General features: G+C 37.5%; 1 protein-coding gene and 1 long non-coding RNA gene across 30 annotated transcripts in view; one reads left to right on the top strand and one right to left on the bottom strand.

Moving 5' to 3' along the window:
• Positions 1-23,584, bottom strand: part of TRDN (triadin) — a 280,670-nt gene that overhangs the window by 160,365 nt on the left and 96,721 nt on the right. For all 25 annotated transcript variants that reach the window (XR_011471806.1, XM_070417613.1, XM_070417602.1 and 22 more), the window contains one exon: positions 9,936-10,013. Coding sequence is in view for 24 of the 25 variants with exons in the window: in XM_070417613.1 (XP_070273714.1) it covers positions 9,936-10,013 (78 nt within the window). In the remaining variant the exon portion in view is untranslated. The remainder of the gene's footprint in view (positions 1-9,935; positions 10,014-23,584) is intronic.
• LOC139012141 (uncharacterized) overlaps positions 1-23,584 on the top strand; it is a 45,578-nt gene that overhangs the window by 15,827 nt on the left and 6,167 nt on the right. For 2 of the 5 annotated variants that reach the window (XR_011471807.1, XR_011471809.1), the window contains exons 3-4: positions 13,707-13,825; positions 17,307-17,404. This is a non-coding gene — a long non-coding RNA (uncharacterized lncRNA). Of the gene's footprint in view, positions 1-6,771; positions 6,826-13,706; positions 13,826-13,918; positions 14,048-17,306; positions 17,405-23,584 lie in introns of those variants that run through there. The other 3 variants (XR_011471808.1, XR_011471810.1, XR_011471811.1) reach the window with 3 other exon arrangements.

The following is a 23,584-nucleotide window of genomic DNA, read 5'->3' on the forward strand; positions in this document are numbered from 1 at the left end:
TGAGGGACCCCACTGGTACACGAATTTGTGCACCGGGCCTCTAGTATGTGTACATAAATATACATATATATAATTTCATTGTCATCTTAGCAATGTTCTAACTTAAATAGGTACTAAAAGTAGTTTGGTTAGTATATTTAACCAAAAATGATAACTGAAGGTCAATTTCATTAAAAATCTCTGACAGATATGAGTTTATTTCACCACAAAACAAAGAAAAATATTATATTGGCTGAAAGTTCAATAAAATTTATTGTGTCATAGAGTTAATGGAATAAGGACTGGGCAAAATTTCTATTTTATTGTTTTATGCTTTTTGCTTCCCAGGATATATCTCACTGAAGAGCTAAGGTGATAAAGTTCGGGGTTTAATAGAATTGTAAATAAAGCATTACTAGCTCCAGCAAAGCATTGTCCTCAGATGCATGCTATGGTAAGAAATTACCTTATAATAAGTTTCTTATAATGCTCCTTTCTCCTCTGAACAAATTTTACCAACATACTCTTTATGGCCCCATGCAGGGCTTATGATTTTATTGCATAGCCTTGCCTTGTTCATATTTCATCTGTCTCTAACTTTGCAGCCTTTATGAGCTGTACAACTCACTTTTGTACTTCAGTAAATAATGCTTCATAGTAATATCTACCACAGGGAACATGCTCATTTGCCCCAGGTTTGAAATCTCTAGGCCATGACAGTACCTTACACATCTATGGAAGCTATTTAACTACAATGCAAAGCCATGGAGTCTTCACTCTGCTCTTAAGGTAGCTTTTTATCAACCCACCACCCTGAAAAAATAAGTTTGAAATCTCTGGATGTGAAAGCAGAGAGAGACTTAAGAACCATTTAAGTTCAGTCCTCTGCAATTTACAGGTGAATAAATGGAGGCTCAAGGATTCAATAAATTTTTCCAGGATTATACAACCAGTTAGTGTCACTACTGAGATTGGAAGCTGGGTTCTTGGTCTTCCTTCTAGAGTTCTTTTGCCCACACTTGTGTGATGGCATTTATAGTATTACTTATAATTGCAGTACTAAGTTAATGCCAGTTATATATTTATACAAGAAGACAGTATTTATGCACCTTACTATATTTGGATTTGTTCAGGCAAATAGTACATTTGTAATGAAATATTAAAAGTAATTTAAGTATAAGATATATACTTAATACAGGATTACTTAACTTCTTTCTTCCACATCTTTGCCATAATAGACAAGCTGTGGCAATTTATACTAAATGTGAATGGCAGTCTTCATTTCTTCAGTGATCAATGACAATACAAATATGATGTTGAGGTTGGAGAGGGTTTTTTTTTTTTTTTTTTTTTTGAGTAGGGGAAAAACAAAAATCTTCTGGCATTGTTGACTAAATATATGTAATAGGACCATATCTGGTAATTATGCTTATGCAAAGATTTTATGAACCAGTGCTTTTTTTTTCTTGGTGTGATTGGGAAAGAGATGGAAAATGTTGCTCAAAGCTGTCCCACTCAACCACTGAGGATTTTGAGGGCAGTAAAAATACAGTTCTGACAAACATTCGATGATAAAACAGCTCTCATGCTAAGAGTAAAGCCACCCATAATCTATATATGTAAAAGTCTAATATGCTAAGTTTCCGACCGTTCAACCGCTCGACCAGTCACTATGATGTGCACTGACCACCAGGGGGAAGATGCTCTGACCGGTAAGTTAGCTTGCTGCTGAGGTCCGGCCGATCTGGACTAAGCAAGATGGGCCAGACATACTATGGAACCAACTTCCCACAGTCCTTCACTAGCCTCTAAAATATTTCTTCTAATTAATTTCCTTTCAATGTGCACAAATACATGCACCAGGCCTCTAGTCTAAGCTAATAAAAGAGAAACATGCAAATTGACCACACCTCTGCTACGCCCTGAGCCACGCCCACCAGCCAATCAGAGCGACTATATGCAAATTAACCCAACCAAGATGGTGGCCGGAAGCCACGGAGCTGGAGCAAGCAGGAGGCTTGGTTGACAGGCGATGGAGGAAGCCAAGCTTCCCGCCTGCCCTGGCTGGCTGTGGCCTCTGCTCAAGGCAACAAAGTTTCAATTATAGAAGATAATAAGTCCCAGATACCTGCTTCCAGCCAGCCTCCACTGGGAGCTTGGGTGGCTAGGGACCATGGCCAGCCTGCAAACAGCCATCAGCCCCTCACCCAGACTGGCTAGGCACCCCAGTGGTCATCTCCCTAGGAGTCCCAGACTGCAAGAGGGCACAGGCCAGGATGAGGGACCCCCCCCCCGAGTGCACAAATTTTTGTGCACTGGGCCTCTAGTATTAATATAATTAGGTACCATTAGATGTGGTTGGGGAGGGGAACTCACATAGATCTGCTCTAATTGTGGAATGAATGAATAACTACATAGAATTTTTGAACCTGCAGGCCTTTCAGCCCCTATAAGGGGTCCCAATAGACATGGGAATTAGTTCTGTGCCGGGGTTCTTGTTCCAGCATCTAGAAGGGTTCAGCAATCTGGAGAAGGACTGTGTGTAACTTAATAAAGAGTCCAGAGACGAAACATAATTTTGAAAGGCATTTGGGGGTCAGAGGAGCTTAGCTAAAGAAACTAAGTTCTCCTCATCTCAGGACCCCTTGCTTTTTATTAACACAATTTGTCCTAAGGCAAGGTGGGGATATACACTTCAAAGGGTAGGTTTTCATATACACAGTCCATTGTCAGAATGGAAGAATTTGCCTACGGCTGTTCAGGTGTTTGGCCAGTAGGAGGCAATAATATGTAGATTAAGATGCCCTGAGCTGTCTGGCAGCAAGCAATCATGCAGCGGTTCTCAACCTGTGGGTCACGACCCTTTCACAGGGGTCACCTAAGACCATCGGAAAACACGTATATAATTACATATTGTTTTTGTGATTAATCACTATGCTTTAATTATGTTCAATTTGAAATTGGGGGTCACCACAACATGAGGAATTGTATTAAAGGGTCGCAGCATTAGGAAGGTTGAGAACCACTTAAAGTATCCTTTTCAGGTTTGGGGAAATGCCCACAGCCATTCCCAACAGGTGACAACATATGTGACTCAGCTCTTGTTGAGTCCCCAGGTTCCATCAACCTTTTGATGAAACTCTTGCAATTATGACATGCTGGAATTGGCTTCTGGCAGTTCTGTCACAAAATTCAATACTTTTTTGAAAGAGTACGAGAATTAATATTATATTGTAGTCAGTTCCAGTTAAGTTGTGCCCATAATTAAATGCAAATTGACAACAATGACCGAAATGATTGCGTGAGGTAGTCATTATATAAAGATATTTTTAATGCGATGGTAGTATTCTTTCTCTGACTAAATATTCTAAAATATTATAGAAGTCAAAGGAAACAACTTATTGAATACATAGTTTATCTTTATATCCAAAGATTCAAAGCAATAACACTTCATTATGATGTGCAAAGCATGTGATGTGGGAGAGGAGTGAAATCCAAGGAAGGGGGAAACACAACTTCAAGGCGTTGGATAAATGTCCTGACATAAGAAGGCCCCTGATACTTCGCAAAATGAAGTGAGTGCTATTGGAGGCTTATTTCATTCAGTTCCATGAAAGCACAAAATGATCTTTTAAGGGCTTCACAGATGTATAGAGTGTTTTTATCCATAACAAGTTCCGTGACATTTTTAGATTTCTACTGATAAAATCCTAAATTGTTTCCAATTTCCTGTGAGCAAATGTAATATATAAGCTCTACTTTTTAAAACATTAACATGCAAACTATCTTTAAACTTCTACACTTTGACCTGTTAGAACTGTATTTCTCAAATCAAATAGCATATTTTAGTGCCACATGGAAGTTCCTTCTCGTGTAATGCCATTTTCTTGCAACTTGGTCCTAAGGAAGTTCCAGACAAAAATAGTGCATCAAGACTGTGCATAATTAGCCTCACTAAAAACAGCTTGATTAATACTAAATATGTCCTAGTTCCTAATCAATTATGTTAATGGAGTCGCAGGCTGAACATCTGCAGGCCCTGACAAAGCCTATGATCTCAGCATCGCCTGATAACACGACTCCTTGGAAAGATGATCAAGGCCAGTATCCTCAGTGCCAAGACTCTACCTCTCTATGAAGTGAAAGTGAATTCTAACAAAGGCCTTGTGATCCTGCAGCACTGCTAGGTTGCTAACTTACACATGGTATTGGGTTCCAGGATAAAATAAAAATTAAATCGCTCTTTAAATATAACAGTAGGATCTCAGTGTCCCACTTAACAACAGACACACCCCCTTTCCAAGTGGCAGACTGACAGGCAAAATATGTGCTGCTTGGTCTTTTATGAATCTCTGCTGGGAGATAAACTGGAGTCAAACACTTGAATAATCTGACTTACAAATCTGCCTTAAATTGGAGAATTGGAGTCCCTTGATTTATGTCCACCTCAAAAAAACAACAGAATTAGAATCCAATGAAACTTCAGGTGACACTATTATTTATAGGCTATCTCTTGTCCTGTGAACATTTGGGCAGTGAGATAGTCACTTGTTAGTTTTGTGTCACATTATCCTGAGTCACACAAGCTATTATAGTCCAAACTAGAGGCCCAGTGCATGAAAATTCATGCACTCAAGGGGGTCCCTCAGCCTGGCCTGCACCCTCTCGCAGTCCAGGATCCCTTGAGGGATGTCCACCTGCCGGCTTAGACCCGCTCCCTGGGGATTGGGCCTAAGCTGGCAGTCAGACATCCCTCTGGCAGCCCAGGAGCCCACAGGGAGCGGGTCTAAGCCACAGTTGGACATCCTTAGTGCTGCCGAGGAGGTGGGAGAGGCTCCCACCACCTCCGCTGCGCTTGCAGCCATCAGCCCAGCCTGTGGTTGAGCAGAGCTCCCCCTGTGGGAGTGCACTGACCACCAGGGGGAAGCTCCTGCATTGAGCATCTGCCCCTGGTGGTCAGTGTGCGTCATAGGGACTGGTCATCCTCAGTTGTTCGCCATTAGGGTCAATTTGCATATTACCATTTTATTATATAGGATGCCTAGAAAATATAACTCTGTGCTCTCTCTCTCTCTCTCTCTTTCTCTCTCTGACTGGATTATATAAATTTTTTAATAAATAATTTGCTTACTAGCTAGATAAATGATACACAGTAGTAGCCAGTGATAAGCTTACTCAGAGGTTTGTTGTTTTATTACCTTCAGTATAAACTGAGTTATATTTGATTCCAGTTAAGAATATATTTTTTTAAATATATTTTATTGATTTTTTTACAGAGAGGAAGGAAGAGGAATAGAGAGTTAGAAACATTGATGAGAGAAAAACATTGATCAGCTATCTCCTGCACACTCCCCACTGGGTTGTGCTTGCAACCAAGTACATGCCCTTGACCAGAATCAAACCCGGGACCCTTGAGTCTGCAGGTCGATGCTCTATCCACTGAGCCAAACCAGTTAGGGCAGTTAAGAATATTTTTAAAGTAGTTAAGTTCTATCAATTGTAAGCATGTATAGAAGTTTATGCAAGTTCAGAAATTATGCTGTCAGAAAGAAAAAAGTCACAATCACTGATTACTCAAAAAATATTTAAACAACTCTAATTGTACGAGGTAAACATTTCAGCTCTTTGCATATATATTAATTAAGCTTAAAGTTTTTCAAGTGCTATGGGCTGAATTGTGTCATCCTCCAAATTCATATCTTGAAGGCCTAACCTCCATGTGACTGTGTCAGAGACAGAACCTTTTGGAGCTGATTGAGATCAAATGAGATCCTAAGGGTGGAGCCCTGATCCTATAGAATCGGTGTCCTTTAGGAAGAGGAGACAGCAGAGCTCTCTCTCTCGCTAACATGTGAGAACAAAGCAAGAAGGTCATCTGCAAGCCAGGAAGTAGGTTTGCTTTAGAGCCCAACCATGATGGCACCCTGACTTTGCACTTCCATCCTCCAGAACTTTGTGAAAACAAATTTCTGTTGTTTAAGCCACCCAGTCCGTGGTTTTTTTTTTTTTTTTTTTTTTTTTTTTGCTATGGTGCCCATGCATACTAAGACACCAAGGTTGATCAGACATTTTTAGAAATTATTATATCAAGAGAAAACTGTCTTCACATAATTGTCACACACACATAGTCTGGAGCCACGTGAGAGAATGGATGAAGGAGATGTGAAAGTTGATGGAGACAGTGGGAAAAACAATAAGTACAAGACCTGTGGGGACCAAATAAAATGTGCCTGTAGCCGAATTGAATGGGAGAGAAGAGTTTTGAACCCTGGACTAGATCTGGACTGTTTTCTAAATATTCAAGAAACAGTGTTGATTTGAGGTCTTGGAATGAAACGTTACATGAACCGTACATTCGATTATGGTCTTTAATGATCAAACAAATTATTTTATCATATTGGAATTTATATAGTACTGATTTACAAATTGTATGGGGGTTTTATTTAAAATTTATAAATGCTAATTTATTCAATTCATGTAGATGGCCAAATCAAAATATTTTACATACTATTTAATAGGTTACTATAATTTACAAGTATAATGTAACCTTTCCCCCACTCCCAATGGTATTTCTCTTGCTATCTTATGAGCCTTTCTAGAATGCCTAGGTACTTGGCCTAAAACCTTTCTTTTTTTCCCAGACAACTGGCAGTCAAAATTCTTTCACATATGGCATTCCAGTAAGTCTAAAAAATATTTGGCCCATGATAGGTTATTCAAATAACTAATACTAAGTTAAAAGCATTTTTAGAAATATTAAATTGCTCTCCACCCCTCTCTTAATTATTCTAGGGGTTTGCTACTCAGATGTGGTCCAGGAACGGCAGCACCAGCAATACTTGGGAGGTTGGTAAATATGAAGAGTCTCAGTCCCTACCCCAGACCTACCAAACCAGAACCTGCATTTTCACAAGACCCCCCGCTATTTATGTGCACATGAAATTTTGAGAAGCATTACTAGGGTACTCTTGACTGGCATCAGAACATGATGTTTCTATCACAAAACCACATGAAGTCTAAAGCACAAAACTTTGTCTCCATTTTCCAAAACTTCTTGACGACTCAGAAGACATGAACATATAATCCTCAAGCTTCAATGTTTGCATAGTAATATAATAGAAAGTTCTCTTGGCATAGGGCTGAAATCTCACTCTTGCTATTTACAAATATAGCATAAATAAACAAATCCCATGGCTACATTTGTTATTTTTTAATAATAATGTTTACTTCATAGCGTTTTGGAATATCAAAAGTAAAATGCATATGGGTATAACAAACATAATATTCTGAATAAATGTGAGTTGAAGAGAACATACCCATGAGTTAGGCAACACTTGGTCAGGATCTGGCCAGACAAATGCATAGAACATGCTGGCGTCAGAACGTAACCCTAGGAAAACTTTACCTGCCCAACTACTCAAATCCTTCCATGGCTATTGAATGTGTGAAATGTAAATGTGTAACCAAAAGTAATTCTATTTCAATGCCCCCTGGGGAACTCATGTCCCAGACTGAACCCATCACCTTCCTGCTCCTCATCACGGACTATTTTATTTCGATGGCTTTCCATCTTAGTTAATGGCACTATTGTCCACCTGTATACCTAATTCAGAAAGCCTGGAGTCATTCTAATTCCTTCTTCTACCTCAGCACCTGTATCCAATCTGATACTTAGATCATTGATATTCTTTCCAGATCTCTTGCTGATCCATCTCAATTTCTCCACCCACTACACCACTGTATAGTTTAGTATTTACAATTTATTTGGACTACTCTTTTCCCAGGAACCTATAATCAATCTTATACCACCCATCTACCTAGTAAGATGACAGTGGAATTGATCTTTCAAAACAAACATGTCTTTTACATCCATGAGAAATTTCCAATTGTCTTGAGACAAAAATAAAAATCTCTTGGCTGAGGAAGCAATATGTGTGCTTGTATATGCTCAAAATGTCTCTGGAAGGAACTGACATAGGTTGGCTGTAAGGAGAACTGTGTAGTTGATGAATAGGGTCAGGAAGAAAACTTCACCCTACATTGTTTTTTGCAACTTTTACATTTGGTACCATGTAAATGTATCAAAATTTTAAAAGAAAAAAAATATTCCTCAGCTGGGTGAAATAGCATGATGTCAAGGATTTGCAACGTAAAGTGCAATCAGAATTTTAAAAAAAGGATCAAAAGGAAGAAAAGAGTCAGAATAAAAAATGTTGGTAAATTTACCTGCAGGATGATTGCATTTGGGATTTGTTTTACTATTTATGTTTTATAATAAAAATAAATCCCAAGCTTGCCTATACAAGGTAGTTCATGATCTGCCCTCTGCATATCTTTCTAGAAGCTCCCCAAACTCTCTCCATGACTTCTTTTCTCTCTCCATGATGAACTACTTATACTTCTCTGGACCAATCTTTGTTCTTACTCATCTCCATGCCTTCACTTATACCAGTGATTTTAATGGTAATGCTCTTTCCTTCTTTACCTACATGATGAACACCTCTTCTTGGGACTTAAATTTCTCAGTTATCTCTACAGAGAAACTTTTCCTGGGGTTCTCCTCACTTCTTTCACACAGAGCTATGTTCTCCCTTCTCTAACCTTCCACAGTACATTTTACTCACTTACTTTTTGGTTCCTATCACATGGTGGGAATCAGCCCACCTCTTAGAACCCAACAACCAGGCCCCTATTGGAGTCTCAGTGCTTTACAGGGGTCTCTGGGCTCCCTCCAGCTATTCCCTGGACTGGGTCTAAGAGTCTGGGGGGAAAACAGGCTGTAGACACCTGGAGTCTCTTCTCTCTTACACTCCAGATCCTGGGACCCTGAAATTTTCCCTCAAAAACCCCTACTTTGATGCCAGTAGCTTCATGGGCTTCTTCCTGAATGAATTCTTATAAGTTTGGTCATCCTAGTCTCAAGGGGTGATCAAAGCTAAAAGGTATCTGTTGGGCAGAGTGGACAGAACTTGGACAAGCAGGTTAGTATCCAGGTGTGTACACAGGTCCCTTTCAGTGTGTGACAGAGCTAGGGTGCAAAGGATGCTTTGGTGATCTGGGGGAGACCTCCATTTTTCTCTTGCAAAAAGTTAGTGGTGCACTTGGCTTTAATTACTTGTGTTTTATATTGGGCTCCTCTTTAACTACTTTTAATTTTACATTTGTAAACTAAGTCTTGGTAGGACAGGGACTATTTCTATTAATGTCTGAATCCCTAGTACTTTGGACAATATCTGACATTATCCCATTGGTTGGAATTTATTAAAGAATAGTCGAATGAGTAAATGAAGACTTAGAAAATTATATTAAATTTCTAGCATGTTTGTTTCCAATATAATATTCCCATCCTCTAATTTTGCTGATTTTCATCACATTTTAAAGAATAAATTATTAGTGGTAGTTTGCTAATTTCATAAAGCTCACATACACACACACACACACACACTTTCATCCTCATAATAACTCTATTAGATTAGGGTTATTCTTGTCCCATTTTAGGGATGAAAAATCTCATGAACAGTGAATTTAAGTAACTTCCAAATTTTCATGTCTAGTAAGGGGTAGAATTCAGATTCAAACCTAGAAACTCTGGCACCAGAGTTGTAAGACACTGAATTAATCGAGTTGTGATAAAACTGAAAAAATCGAAAGGCATATAGCTATCCATTTGTCCCTATACTTTCTGGTTGATTTTTAGGGTACAAAACTGGTCATCCTTCTAGAAGTTGGGATTGCAGGATTGAATCTTAAGAGGAAAATTTTGGTTTTCTAAAAAGGAGTAAACTGTAATTTAAGAAAAAAACAAACTGTAGCTATGTAGTATATAGACAAAAGAAAAATTACTTGAGAAAACCTGAATTTTGTTGTTGCTGGTAATATTTTTTTGTTTTTTTTCTGTACATTCTACTTTATCTACAATATAGAAGATGTTTGGAAAAACTAAATAGAATACTTGCCTTCAGGAGCAGGTGAAGCAGGAGTGAGTCTGGAAGCTTGTTCTGTTGGTAGCAGAGGTGGTATGGCTGGGCTTTGTCCTGTGCACACAATCAGAAGTGGGTATTGAAAAAAAGTATTAACAGATTTAATATCCACAACTAAAATAGCCTGATCTTCCCCGAGCATGCATAATTCATAAACTGAAATATAAATCCATATTATTATGCAATAGGCAAATTGTTATTAGCTGAGATCTTTAAGTAGATACAGACACAGATGCAGCTATCTTCAGAGCCATTTCTGAATATATTTCTTTTCATAAAAGTGTACACAATGTTAAATATATTTACTGGACTTCATTAATGGAAAACCTACATGCAACCAAATAAGTAATTTATTTTCAATATGCACTTAAATTATAAAACCTAAAATCACAGAAGCTGAGAGGAATCACCATTTTTTCATTTAAGTAAAATTTTTTAAATGATATAAAAGAAGCTTAAAATTCATAGGCCTTTTGATGTTGAACAGGTACGTTTTCTCCTGCCAAAATAAATGATCTGCAATGAAGTAAGTAATGGGCCAAAAGAAAAAATATATTCAGTTTTGTAGAGGCTTGTAATGCTCCCTCAAGTCTCTCGGCTTATTATGAACTGTATAAAAATCTACAATCATTTCTGAATGCTTCCTTATCCCAAGTGATTTCTTTAATTAACCATAACCACCCGGCCCATGACCTGTAAACATTAACTAACATATGATTCCATATAAAATGCTTGCAAATGTTTTATCATTAATTTTCATTTTATGAACTCCTGCTGTGTGGTACATTTTCATCCGGGAATCGATGTGGGCATATGCACCTTCTAAAATCTCACTGACAACTAGATATTATCAAATGTCAGTAGCCCTGCCTGCTTACTGGAAGTTTTCCTTTTTTAGAATTCATCAAAATTACTTCACTCTGGTGAATTGTAGATGAGCAAACGGAGCATCCGAGTTGCACACACCACACTCTGTTGTGATGAGAAGGGCAGAATTCCAGTCCTAGACCCTCAAGCCAAGGAGAGGTTAGTCTCCTTTCACTACAGGGGTTTCTTCTAGTTATTAGAGCGAATTGGTAGGTTCTTGATCATGTTCAAGCATGTACAAAATCAAAACACATTGTTTCATAACATGCAGGCTGTATACCTAGAAAAATACGAATCCATATTATTATTAAATTTATTTCCTCACCAGCACAAAGATTTGATAGAGACGTAATGCAACTAGAAAGCTCTTTTGTTAGCAAGCAAAGGAAAGGTAAGGCTGAGCACTCTAAAAACAGTTTGCTCCACCTTTCCCTCCCCAGCTAACATGTACAGTGCTTATTGTGTGCCTGGGACAGTCTCAAATAGTTGTGGCATGTCAATCTTCATAAAATTCTTAGGGTATAATTTTCATTTTACAGTTTGAAAACAGAGGCAAATGGGGGTGTAGGGCATTCATCTTCTAAGAAGTGGGGCTGGATTTCCATCCGTTCTGGATCTGAGGTGTTTAACGTTGCTCTCTGACTAAGGCGAGCAAAGCATCATCCCGCGTTAGGGGGCCATGGCTGCCCTGGGAAAGGACAGAGGAGTGAGGCTTCCCCTCTGTTCCCACCTGCTTTGTAAGTCACAGGGACATATACCTGGAAAGATCTGCTCCCAGATCTTGCTTGACAGCTGTTTTTGAAAAAATATTACCAAGGCAGAATGTCTTTTTGTAATTGTTAAAATCTAGGGGGGAGTCTAGATTTGGGGAAGTCAATTAAATGACTAAAGCTTCAAATACAAGTGGCCATGAGTATAATTCCATTGTTTCTAAATACTGAAGCTTTCAAAAATACTTTCATAGAATAGTGCTTGTTCAACCTAAGCTGTTTTTACCTCTATCAGAAGCCTCCATAAATAGCAGTGAGCATATCATCATAATCTTTTATAGTCGATATGGTCTTTAGGAATTACTTAAAAATATATAAAATTCTTTCCCTGGAAAAGTATTCATAATATGTATTATAAAATATTCTTAGATTTTCCTGGAGAAGATACATGTCATTATTTTTGCTTTTTAATTAGCACTTATCATACATCAGCTCTGAAGAACCATTAAACACCAACCCTGCCTTAAAGAAGTCCCAATATACTGGCCAAAACAGACTCACAGACACATCATTATAATCAGTGTGGTGATGGGAAATAATATATACAGAGAAGACATTGTAGACAGATTCCTGAGATTCATTGGAATGTGCATTTAACAGCCTAAATGGAGTTTGCCAGGTAAAGAAGGTGGGGGGAGAGGAGGAAGAGGAATGGATTCCAGACAGTGAGAATCTGGTGTTAAAAAAGCCAAAATATGTAGAATTATTAAAACACACAACCTGGTGGTTTTTGGCATAAAGTACAATATCCAGTTTCTATCAGAAATTCTCTCCAACTGTAATGAACTATATTATGCTCTCCAGTGTGACTGACTGTATTATTGTGAGGCAGTGGATGTGGTGGGGAAGAGGAGCCACAACAAAAAGAGAAAGAAAAAGGCAGATGGCAGTGACAGGCAGCCCCTGTAGGGGAATGATTAGCTCTGGACAAGTTCTAGTTGTGCTGGGAGGCACCAAAACAAATCAGGCATGCCATGCTTGAGCAAGATGCATGACTTTAGTGCAGACTTATAGAAAAGTATTTATTTACATTCAAATAATGTCAGAAAATACTATTGAAATTAAGGATCATTTTGCTCTATTAATGAATACATTACATATAATATACAATAATATGTAATAAATTATATCAATAGAACATTATATTGATAGAAGTTTATAATAAAAGCAATATTTAGTATAAAGTCTTTATGCTTGGAATCAAATGGCTATCAGTGAGAGTTTCGGCTCCATCACTTGTAATCTGTGTGAGCTTGAAAATCTCCTGAAGATTCCAAGCATCAATTTATGAAATGAGGATCTTTTAGGGCTGTTACGAGGATTAAGTGATAAAACAGCCAACACATAATACTCAAAATATTAATTCTTTTCCCAATGATGTATTTACAGTTTATAGCCCATCTATTCTCCTGAGAGGACTTGAAACAGACTTTTGAATAAAACAAAGACAGAACAGATAAAATTAAAATGACAAAATAGCACAACTCATTTACAGGAAAGATGATTATAATTTTATTAGGAGTTTATTCCTTTGGAATTCCTGAGGATTGTTACTCTCTGAAGGAAATATTTAGGTTGTTGAAATTTACATTGGGACTCTAAAGGTGTCCTTCATTTTACAAGCTATTATCTGGCAATCCCTCTGACATTCATGCATAGCGAATTGGCTTTATTTTTGTTCCTTGAGTGATTTTTGCTGAATTATTTCCATAAACTTGAATGACATGTTTATAAGTGGCCAATATTTTATTGTTCTGAATTCTTTCTGATAGAAGTGAATTTGATTGCTTTGGGTTCAGTCAAATTTCACCGGGGATAGTTTACAGTGTGCGTTCCTACTAATGGTCTAAACTATTTGATATTTCTTTATTTTGCTAGAAATAATGAATGGGATTACTCAGCATCTCAATTCATGTGGGCAGCTGTGAGCTGAATTCAGATTGCATGAGTTAAAAAGAAATGCTATACTAAAGTTTAATTTGTCTAGTTTCTTCAGTAAAGGGGATTCCCAGGTTAAAAATCATTTCTAGATAACAGAATCAACCCTTTAAATCTTGAAATGAATGTTGAGGGTGCTTTTTCCTCTAATGCTCGATATTTCATCCCTTAGGTCACCATTGCATTTTTAGAGGCACTGAGTACATCAGAAGACTCTAAACTCTTTGAAAGGCCTCCGAACTGCAAGCAATGAATGGCGGTGGATCCTGTGATGGAGAAGGTGTTACTCTAGTAAGTGATCATAGAGTTAAAATCCATTTAAATTAAAAAATATATACAAAGTGTGAAATCACTACAAATGCTTATCTCAATTTTTTCTTTCAGTTTCATAAAAGGCATTTGTAAATCTATGATGAAAGGTAAAATGGGAAGATATGAATTTAGTAAGAAAATGGTATTGCATTACTTTTATGCATCGGAACAAGATTCCCAGAATGAATATTTTTGTAACATATGGAATAATACTTTCAATATTTAAAATTTAATAAATACTACAATTAAATGAAAATATGGCTTTATATATTAGGCTGAGACATGTGATTGTGTGACAATAAGGACACCTTGGTGTCTAAGTTTCCTTACTGAGAGTCTTTTTCTCTTCCTTTTGTATATTTGGACCAAGTACAAAATGGAGGGAGGGATTTGAGGTATCAACCACTCTTCCCTATCTTATCCCATCTATCCCAGGCCTGCAAATTTGCATATGAGAAGATATTTTTACCTATAAGGAAACAGGTGAGGAAGTTCAGGCGTTTGTATTAGGTGGGTATATCAAGGAGGTTTTCAGTGTAATAATAAGCATCTTCATTTCTCCCCCTTGTGTGTTGCTAAATTCTACACATGCACTTTGCATTCCTTGCACTCAGTATAGTGGAGGGAACAGACAGCAAACAGGAAATTATTACTTAACTCTCAGTTGTTTCAAGGCAAACTAAGAACAGTGGTGTCTGATCCAGCCTAGTTATGGTAAGTGTTAATGGACATAACAGTACAAATAAAACCACTGAAGGACCACAGTGAAGATGGAGAAATACCCTGTTGTTCCAGAGCTTACATTAGAGATGGAGGAGGCGGGTGATAAGCCAGACAGACCGTTATAGACTTCGCACAGGTAGAAACATGAAAGCAGAGAGGTGAGGCAGAGGCGGATGGGCAGCAAGATGATGCTCTGGATAGTGAAGAGCAGGGCTTCCACAAAGCAGGGTTGGACTAAATGTAGGGTGTCCCCAACATGTATACACACACTTTGATAATTACAAAGGCAGTATTTATTAAAACAGATTCATTTTCAAAATTGAGCTGTCAGCTGTTAAGGTGTGTATACATTTTTGGGGGGGACACCCTATATACGGAGCTTTGTGAGAATTAGGAAAACACGCCCTCTCTGGGTGTGTGCAGTTCACAGAGGCAATTTTGGCCAGAAGGACTTGCTTCTTGCAAAGCTAAGAGGCAACTCTTCGCTGGGCAGCTGCCGCCCCAGTCCAAGGCAAGCTGTCTCCAGCCAGAAAGGAACGGAGTGTGGGGCCTTTTGTGTGAGCACACAAACTGCACAGGACTGCGTAATGTATGGAGTGCCCACTCTCACAGAACGGTACACTTGAGCTCTGGCTTGAATAAGAAAGAGCAAACCACAGGACGATTTCTAATAAAAGGGTTGCTGACAGGGAAAAGCAAGTCAAACAGCCTAAACCAGGAACCAGCCCAGCTTGCTTGAAGGTCAGAGGGGCTGGAGAGCAGAGACAGGATCCTATCACAGCATTCTAGGCGGTTCCACTATGTTTGGAACAGCCTTTGGGACAGTGTTCTAAGGCCAGTGGTAAGCTGGTAAAGGGTTTAGTATGATCTATAGGCTTTTGAAAGAGGTCACTGGCTATTGTGTGAACAAAAATAATGCTTGTAAAAAAAAGGGTGTAAGAGACAGTAGGATATCAGTTGGAGATTATTGAAATAAACCAGATGAGAGATGATGTGGGCTTACACTGGGAGTGTTTCAGTGGAGATTTAGCCATTCGTGCAATAAATATTTGTAGAGTGCCTGCTAGTACTAGGACATGGAGTTATAGTTGTGAACAGTACAGACAAAATCACCTTGTTCATGGAGCTGAGATTCTATTGAAAGGGACAAAACACATCAACTAAATAAGTAAAATGGAACTAAGTACCCTATTTTAAAATGTATCAAGAACGAGTAATAAGTAATGCTATCCAGAATAATAGGTGGCAATCTATAATAATAAAAGGGTAATATGCTAATTAGACCAGACGTCCTTCCAGGATGAAGCCAGGGCTGCAGCTGCCACAGCTGTGAGGGAGGGATCCAGGCAGCCAAGGCTGAAAAGGCATACTGTTGCATGAATTTCGTGCATCGGGCCTCTAGTTTTAAATATATGGTCAATGAAAAATATAGAAATCTTAGATAGCTGGATTAATTCAGAGTACATTTTGACTTAAACCCGGTAGGACTTTTAAATGAATTTGATGTGGGAAGAGACCGAAAGAGATCAAGGATGCACAATTTAACATGAACATCTGGCAGCAAATGAGAAGTCTATATCCAGATACGGGCAGCACATTTTTCATTTACCCATCTAGATACTGTGTATGGACTAATGGCTTCATTGTTTTGTCACTTGAATTATGAGTTCTCAGTTTTGCCAGAAGACATATACAGAACACAATGAAGAAGAGGACGCAATTATTTCATTGGGTTATTCTAATAATATATATTTTAATAGTAATTAATTCTCATATTTTTGATGATTTTAGAAAGTTTTAAGCAAATGGATTATTTAGTGTAAATTGGCTATGTGACCCTACTAAAACACCAAAACTTCAACTTCTTAGATCAAAGAGCATCCTCCAAGCCTAAATGTTTCTACTAGAAAGGTTTCTTTGCTTCCTGTAAAAAGCTTCCCTAATATTTCCATGTGTTATTATATATTTGCATATTCACTTTGATGGAAAGCAAGGACAAGTAGCCAAATACATATTTCATACATTCTTTTGATTAAAAATGATAAAGGTAACATTTCTGTTTTTTCCCCTTCATCTTCAATTTATGAACTAGAAAAAATTTCATGGAATAGTCAACTCTAAAAAGGAAATAAAATTCATTCAAGATCATATCATTGTTCCATTTATTCTTGTACCTCGATTATGACAGAATATCTGATGCTGGGAACTTAACAAAAGTAGATGCATCAAATCATAATTATAGAGTTTGGGGATGTAGAAGAAACTTTTGAAATCAGCTATTTCAAAGTCCTAATGTTTTAGATGAAAAGGAAAAAAAAGGTCTCTAGAAAGGTAAGTGGCTAAACCACTGTCCTGCATGGAGAGCAGAACCAATTTAAGATTAAGATTTTTGGACTTCATTTGTTTTTTCTATATATTGAATACTTATTTAGAAAGTTAATATAAATGACAATTATTTTAGCTATTATGACAAATGACTCATAACCATTGGAAGACCTGAAAATATTCATTTCCTAATATACAAAGTTATATAGCTTTCTTCAGTAGTCATGTTTTGTTTAACATTCATTAGATGCTGAATTAACTTCAAGCAACCCATCAAAGAGGCTCAGTACATTAAGACAAATTTCCTTATTACCTGGCCTCATTGTCACAATTCTAAATACATTGTCAACTGGTATGTTTTCAAAACTTTCAGAATTACTAATTCTTCTTTCCTCAAATATATTTTTTCTAGTTATCTGAACAATATCTCTTTCAACTCCACACCAAATCATATTTGTACACAGGGAGAGGCCTGGAGGAGACAGTGAAGATGGAATATGCAGACAAATAGTTAATATTAATTCTATATTTTTCTTTTAGTATGAAGGCCAAAGTTGGTAGAAAAAAAGATTTATAAGACTTATTAGCTAGATTAAATTTTCCATTTAAAAAACATAAAAATAAAAACTATCTCATGTACTTAAAATGCAGATGTCCTACTTGCCATGAAGTCATCCAGTGAAATGTTAAATATCTGCGGAATTTCAAATTCTCATCATTTGAAAAACAGAAAGCCCAAGGAAGAAGCATAGAGCCAATTAAAAGGGGACCTTCTGTTTTTTGAAATATACCTCAGGAAGAGAAAAATGACTTGATGTTTTGTTTTAGGGGGACTTTTTTCTACTAGGTTCTTTAATAAAGATGACAAAACTCCACACCTTTTCAATTACAGGCATAGGACATAAATTTAATATTTCAATGCTTGCACTTAATAGATAAAGGATAAAATGGGAACATGATAATAATTACTATTTAATAGGTTTAAAGCCACAATTAAATTTACAAATATATTCTCACTTGAATGACACATTTGAAAGTCATCCAACTTCTCTTCTTGTTTTAAATTGTATGTAATTAATATTAGTTTGGCATTTAAAACAATACACACTGCTTATCCAGTGTCTGCCAGGAGGCTATTTATAATTATACAAAAAATAATCCTCTGGGAGGAATCATTTTTAATGTAATTATTTTCATGCATCACAGAAAATAGAAAAGGTTTACATCTTATAAAACTGCCATATGAGAGGAAATATTAAATCATCAGTTTGTTTTTCAGAGGGTGTTTTAATATGACAATTTTGTCCTTTTCCTATCTAATTCCCTCACTTTCTATACGAGATTACAATTGTTACAATGACTCATGTCACTAAGCACGTGCTTATTACCTAAACACTGTGGACAGTTTCAATAGAAAGTGGTTTGTCAGTGACAATTTTTCCTTCAGGAAAGCAGCATATCAATCATAAATCAGAAATATTGACTAAAATAGTATAGTGGGATGTGAGAGAGAGAGGAATAATTAAGAGTGAATGACAAAGGTCAAACAGGAAGTATAATGAGGTCTAATTTGAAAGGACACACATAGATGACATCTATGTTGTGAGATGTTACTCTGTTCAGTTTTTACTGTACATTGATTTCTCACTTGGTATTATTATTTTTTTTAATATATTTATTGATCGCAGAGAGGAAGGAAGAGGGAGCGAGAGATAGAAACATCAATGATGAGAGAGAATCATCGATTGGCTGCCTCCTGCACATCCCCCACTGGGGACTGAGCCCACAACCCAGGCATGTGCCCTGACCGGGAATCGAACCGTGACCTCCTGGTTCATAGGTTGCTATTCAACCACTGAGCCACACCAGCCGGGCTCACTTGGTATTATTCATTTTTAAAAAGTGCATCAAATTAGATCACTGCATATTTTTCCCTGTTGGGGTGAAAAAATTGACCACCTAAATAGGAAAAAATGCTGAACTCATTGTAAACAGTGAATAATAACAATCATAAGAAAGCTGACGATAAGCATTGACAAAATACTAGCCCTACACCTTTATGAAGCCTGTCCTGACCTCTGTGCCCCTCTCCTCTCTAGACATTTATAATGAGTAAAATCTGCATCATAGGATTTAGTACTTAGTTAATACCTTCTCCCATTTTCTCCCCTAGTTTCTTTATAATGTTCATTGTTTTTATTGTAATCATCTTTGCCTAGATTGTTACCTCCTTCTGCTTTGAAACTCATGTTATAACCACTAGCATTAAGTACCTACTAGGGATTCAGTGACTGCTGGAAATTAATCACGTGACCTTGAGTTTATCAACCTGATGTTGATGAGGATAGAAAATAACCAAAAGGTATTGTCTTCAAAGGTGAGAGAATTATTATATTATTGCTGCAACATAGAATGTTTTAGAAAACCAAAATGTGAAATATACTGGGCTAGAACAGCAGTCATAAAACTGATCAAACTGTACTGAGCAACTTGTTGAACACTTTACAGATGGTAACATTAATGTTAATGCAAAATTCATTATTGCCATCTTGCACAAATATCCTATACAGGAAAAAAGCTATGGATAAGAAATATTTGTTTATCAAAGAGGTCTCTTTAAAAGTAGTTATATCACACTATTTAGTTTACAATTGGTTATACAAAATAGGCATGGAGAGTACTAATTTCCATCTTTAAAATAAGGTATTTATTTGAATGGTTAGAAAGTCCTAGAATCTCTGTCCTTTATCTACTAGGTTCACACAAATGAACCTTAGAATAGCACTAGGGGAATACATTCACATAATTACTAGAATGCTTTTTAAGTCTGCACTCTTGCATATAAAGTGACAGATAAGATTATTATAAGACATGACACATTAATAAATAACACCTAATTAGTTTGATAATTCTTTGATTAAGACTTAATTTTCCTTGCTTTTCATGAAGTAATTCAAATTACTCTGTATTATTTGTTCCTTTTCAGACTGTTTTAGAATGTGCTTTGAATAGTCCCAGTAGGTTACCTGAGAAGAAATTTATTCTTGCCTGATAGCAGGCCCATGCCATTAATAGTGACAAGGCTAGACCAAAACAACACTTTAATGAAAACCCCCTCCCAGCAAAGATATCCCTCTAGAACCTGACACCTCTTTCAAAAGGGTAGGAGACAAAATCCTGAGAATGTGAGCAAACAAATGAAACCTTAGGCCTTCATTTTGTTCCCTTTAATGGGCACAGAGAAAGTAAAATCATATCAATGTTCTATTGCAGGGAGAGAAGTCTTATTTACTAGCTTTCTCCCCAGGCCCAAAGCCCTTTATCACATGAAGCATACACAGAGAGGTAGCAACATGGGAGGAATCACTGCCACTCAGAGTGTTTGGATCTATTTCTGTGAACATTCCAGCTATTTATAGAACTAGAATGTTTAATGGCCTGATTGAGACAAATATGAAAATCGGCTACATTTATCTTGAGCAGCTCCCACAGACTTCAAAATATCAGAAGGCAACTTTCATGGGGGCATGCCAAACCCAGGAACTAGGCACGCCTGTAGTTAAGTGTAGGTTCTCTCTCCTTTTTCCTGTCACTCTAATTCTGTATGCTGCCTGCAGTAGGTATGCACACAGCCACCCCTGCTCTGTTAATTCTGAGCCTCTGTCTCCAGAGATAGTGCCAATAACTCCTTTAAGAATCTTTATAAAGGGCCTATTTACAATGCTTAGAAACCTGTCAGCTTTCTAAATAACAAGATTGTTTCTAGGAATGAATAAAGAGGGATGCTCTGGGATGATCATCAATAAATTGTTTTCTGTGAGGTAAATACTATACATCATGAATTCGATTTAATAAACACATCATGTATCTGGCAAAGTATGAGGCAGTAGGGATTTAAAGGCAAGTGTTTCTGGAAGGTATGTATAAGGCAGAAAGGCAAAACTTGTTAGGGAGAGAATGATAATGATATACAGTAATTAAATCAGGAAGATATAGAGTGGTGGGTAGAAAAATGACAATTTTGCTATATCTGGGCGGCCCACTACCCCACCACCACTATAAACTTAAATAGGACTTATTATGTTTGCCCTAGTCAGGTAGTGTTTTAAGTATATGTGGGGTGAGTGTGTGTGTGTGTGTGTGTGTGAATTAACCCATACATTAACCCTATAAAATAATGTCTATTATTCCATTTTAGAGAAGTCAGCACCATCCCTATTTGCTAATTGCTGTATCTATAGAATCTAGCATAGTTCTTAGAACTCACCCAGAAGACACATAAACCAAAGTCATTACATGTATGTAGTGCAGGATGTTTTTATAAGCTCTTCAACATAACATGATAAATTATTTAATTATTATCCACATCTAATAGATATTAGAACCAAGGCTAAAGGACATCAGGTGTCTAGAATGGGCAAAATTGGTCTGAGATATTATTTTTTTGAGGTGGTTCTGAAAAAATGTTTTTCTCTCCCTAACGAAGTTCTACCTGCAGCAACTCTTAGGTGTTCAATTAGTAAAGAAGAGTCAACACTCAGAGAGCTGTGGGTGCTCAAGAGCGCTTTGACCACTGGCTCATGGATGCTGCAACCTGATCACCCTCACTCCACAGAGGAGAACATGGAGGCCTACAGAGACTGATTCGCTTGACTAAGTCCTATTCAGGCAAGGGGTGGGACCTCGATTCGAAGCCAGGCAGCCTGGATCTGAAGTCTGTGTGCTTAAGCACCTGCTCTCATTGCCTGAAATGTCTGTGCACTAGGTGACTGCCTCTGTAGAGTGAAAATAAAACAATGCAAAACAACAGAAACCAGCCAGAGGCGGAAAGGCAGCTCTTGCTCCATTTTAGGTTATAAACAGGTCCAATTCTAGCCCTTTCCATATTACACTGTGGTTTTAACAAACTGTCACACATATTTCACTGTTTTCATTTATGTCTAGGCCTCATTTAAACTTCTATGCGTATGAATGTAAAGTGTCAAAACAATTTGTAGCATTTTGAGTTGCAAAATTAATTTCTTAAGTCATTATAGACTGGTCCCCCATTACCACTTATGTGAACAATGGCTCAGGAAGAGTGCCCTTCCTTCCGCACCATGTCTTAGGCTCATCAGCTTTAGTGATATTTCACAAGCTGTATCCCATTTCCAATCACTTAAGCAGAATGTTGCCTGATCACGCTCTCAAATGCTGGTGTCATGTCATTGTTCTATTTAAAATCCTTCAAAGACTCTCTTCCACGCCAAATACCAGCTTTGCCTGATTGAGCAAGTGTCTGTAATCTGTCACCACTAACTTATCATGTCTTATTTCCCAATGTTTTCTAATCTTAATGTATCCTCTTGCCAGTCTGACATCCTCGCTGTCATATAAATACATCAGTTTTATATGCACTGCCATGTCATGTCCCATTCATTTTCTCTTTCACTCATATACAAAGCAAGCCCTATATATTCTTTACTATGTAGGCAAATATTATCCATCTTTCAAGTTCTAGATGCATTTTACCTTCCCTAATGTCAGGAATCACAGGTGTTTCTCCTAAGAAACTTGTAACAGTTAGTGTCTGTATTATGCAATCTAACTCACGTTTACATTTTTCTATTATTTATTAGTTTCTTTTTCCTTTCAAAGAATCATCCACTCAATTTGTTAAGCATCATCTTTCAGTATTCTTATTTCTTTAACTGTGCTGAGTTGAGCCTGTGGCCTATGGCTGCTGAACATGAAGATATTCAGTATTTGTACACTGACTTATTTCACTCACTCCTCTGGCCACCCCATCTCCACCACTGACCTCTCCCTGAAACTCCATACTTGATTGATTATCTAATCGCCTACTTCAGAGAGTTTGCTGTGAGAATTAAATGAGTAAGGTGCATGAAAATACCTGGTATTAACCTTGGTATTTAGTAGGTACTTAAGAAATAATGTTTGGATGGGAATCTTCACATAGTCCCCTTTGCAACGGAATACCGTCTGTGGCTTTAAGAATAGGTGATGAGTTCAAAGTCCCCTACTTCTCCAGCCCCACCTACTCCACTGAGTTTTGATCCACTCTTTTCTTCACTCCCTATTTAGGTCATCACTTTGATTTTTCAGGCCAACAATCTCTGAATAATGTTTTATATTCCTCACCTTTGGTATCTGTAATAATAAATTCCATGATTCTACATCTGTGACATCTTTGAACTCATCATAATCCTCTCCCTCCCATCTCCCAAGGTCAAGCTTTACTTCCTCTCCTTGGACTTATCCTAACAGGTCATTCCAATTTCATTCTCTCCAAACCATCTTGCACAATGCTTCTAATTCTGATTCTCTTTCCACGTCCTCCAAATGCCAACCAAAGTGAACCACTTGTGGTTTCCCATCTATGGCTGGGAAGCAGGGAGATTTGATCTTATTCTTGAAGACTCTAGAATTGGGCAGGCCTGGCTTTGAATCTCCTACAGGGGATGAGGAAACACTTAAACTCTCTATACCTCAATGATCTCTTCTATAAGACAGGCATGGCACCCCTCCCGATATTTTATAAGAATAAAATAAGATTAAAGAACCTAGCAGAGTGAACAGTCAACAACTGGTAGTCACAAAATAATACTTCATTAATATCTCTTCAACCTTATATGTTTCTATTCTTAATTTCACATAAGCATATCTTACCAATGTCTCAAGACTCACTTT

Source organism: Myotis yumanensis, unplaced genomic scaffold (genome assembly GCF_028538775.1).
Source record: "Myotis yumanensis isolate MYYU_CA2020_CCGP unplaced genomic scaffold, mMyoYum1.0.hap1 SCAF_6, whole genome shotgun sequence".
NCBI classification, from domain to species: domain Eukaryota; kingdom Metazoa; phylum Chordata; class Mammalia; order Chiroptera; family Vespertilionidae; genus Myotis; species Myotis yumanensis.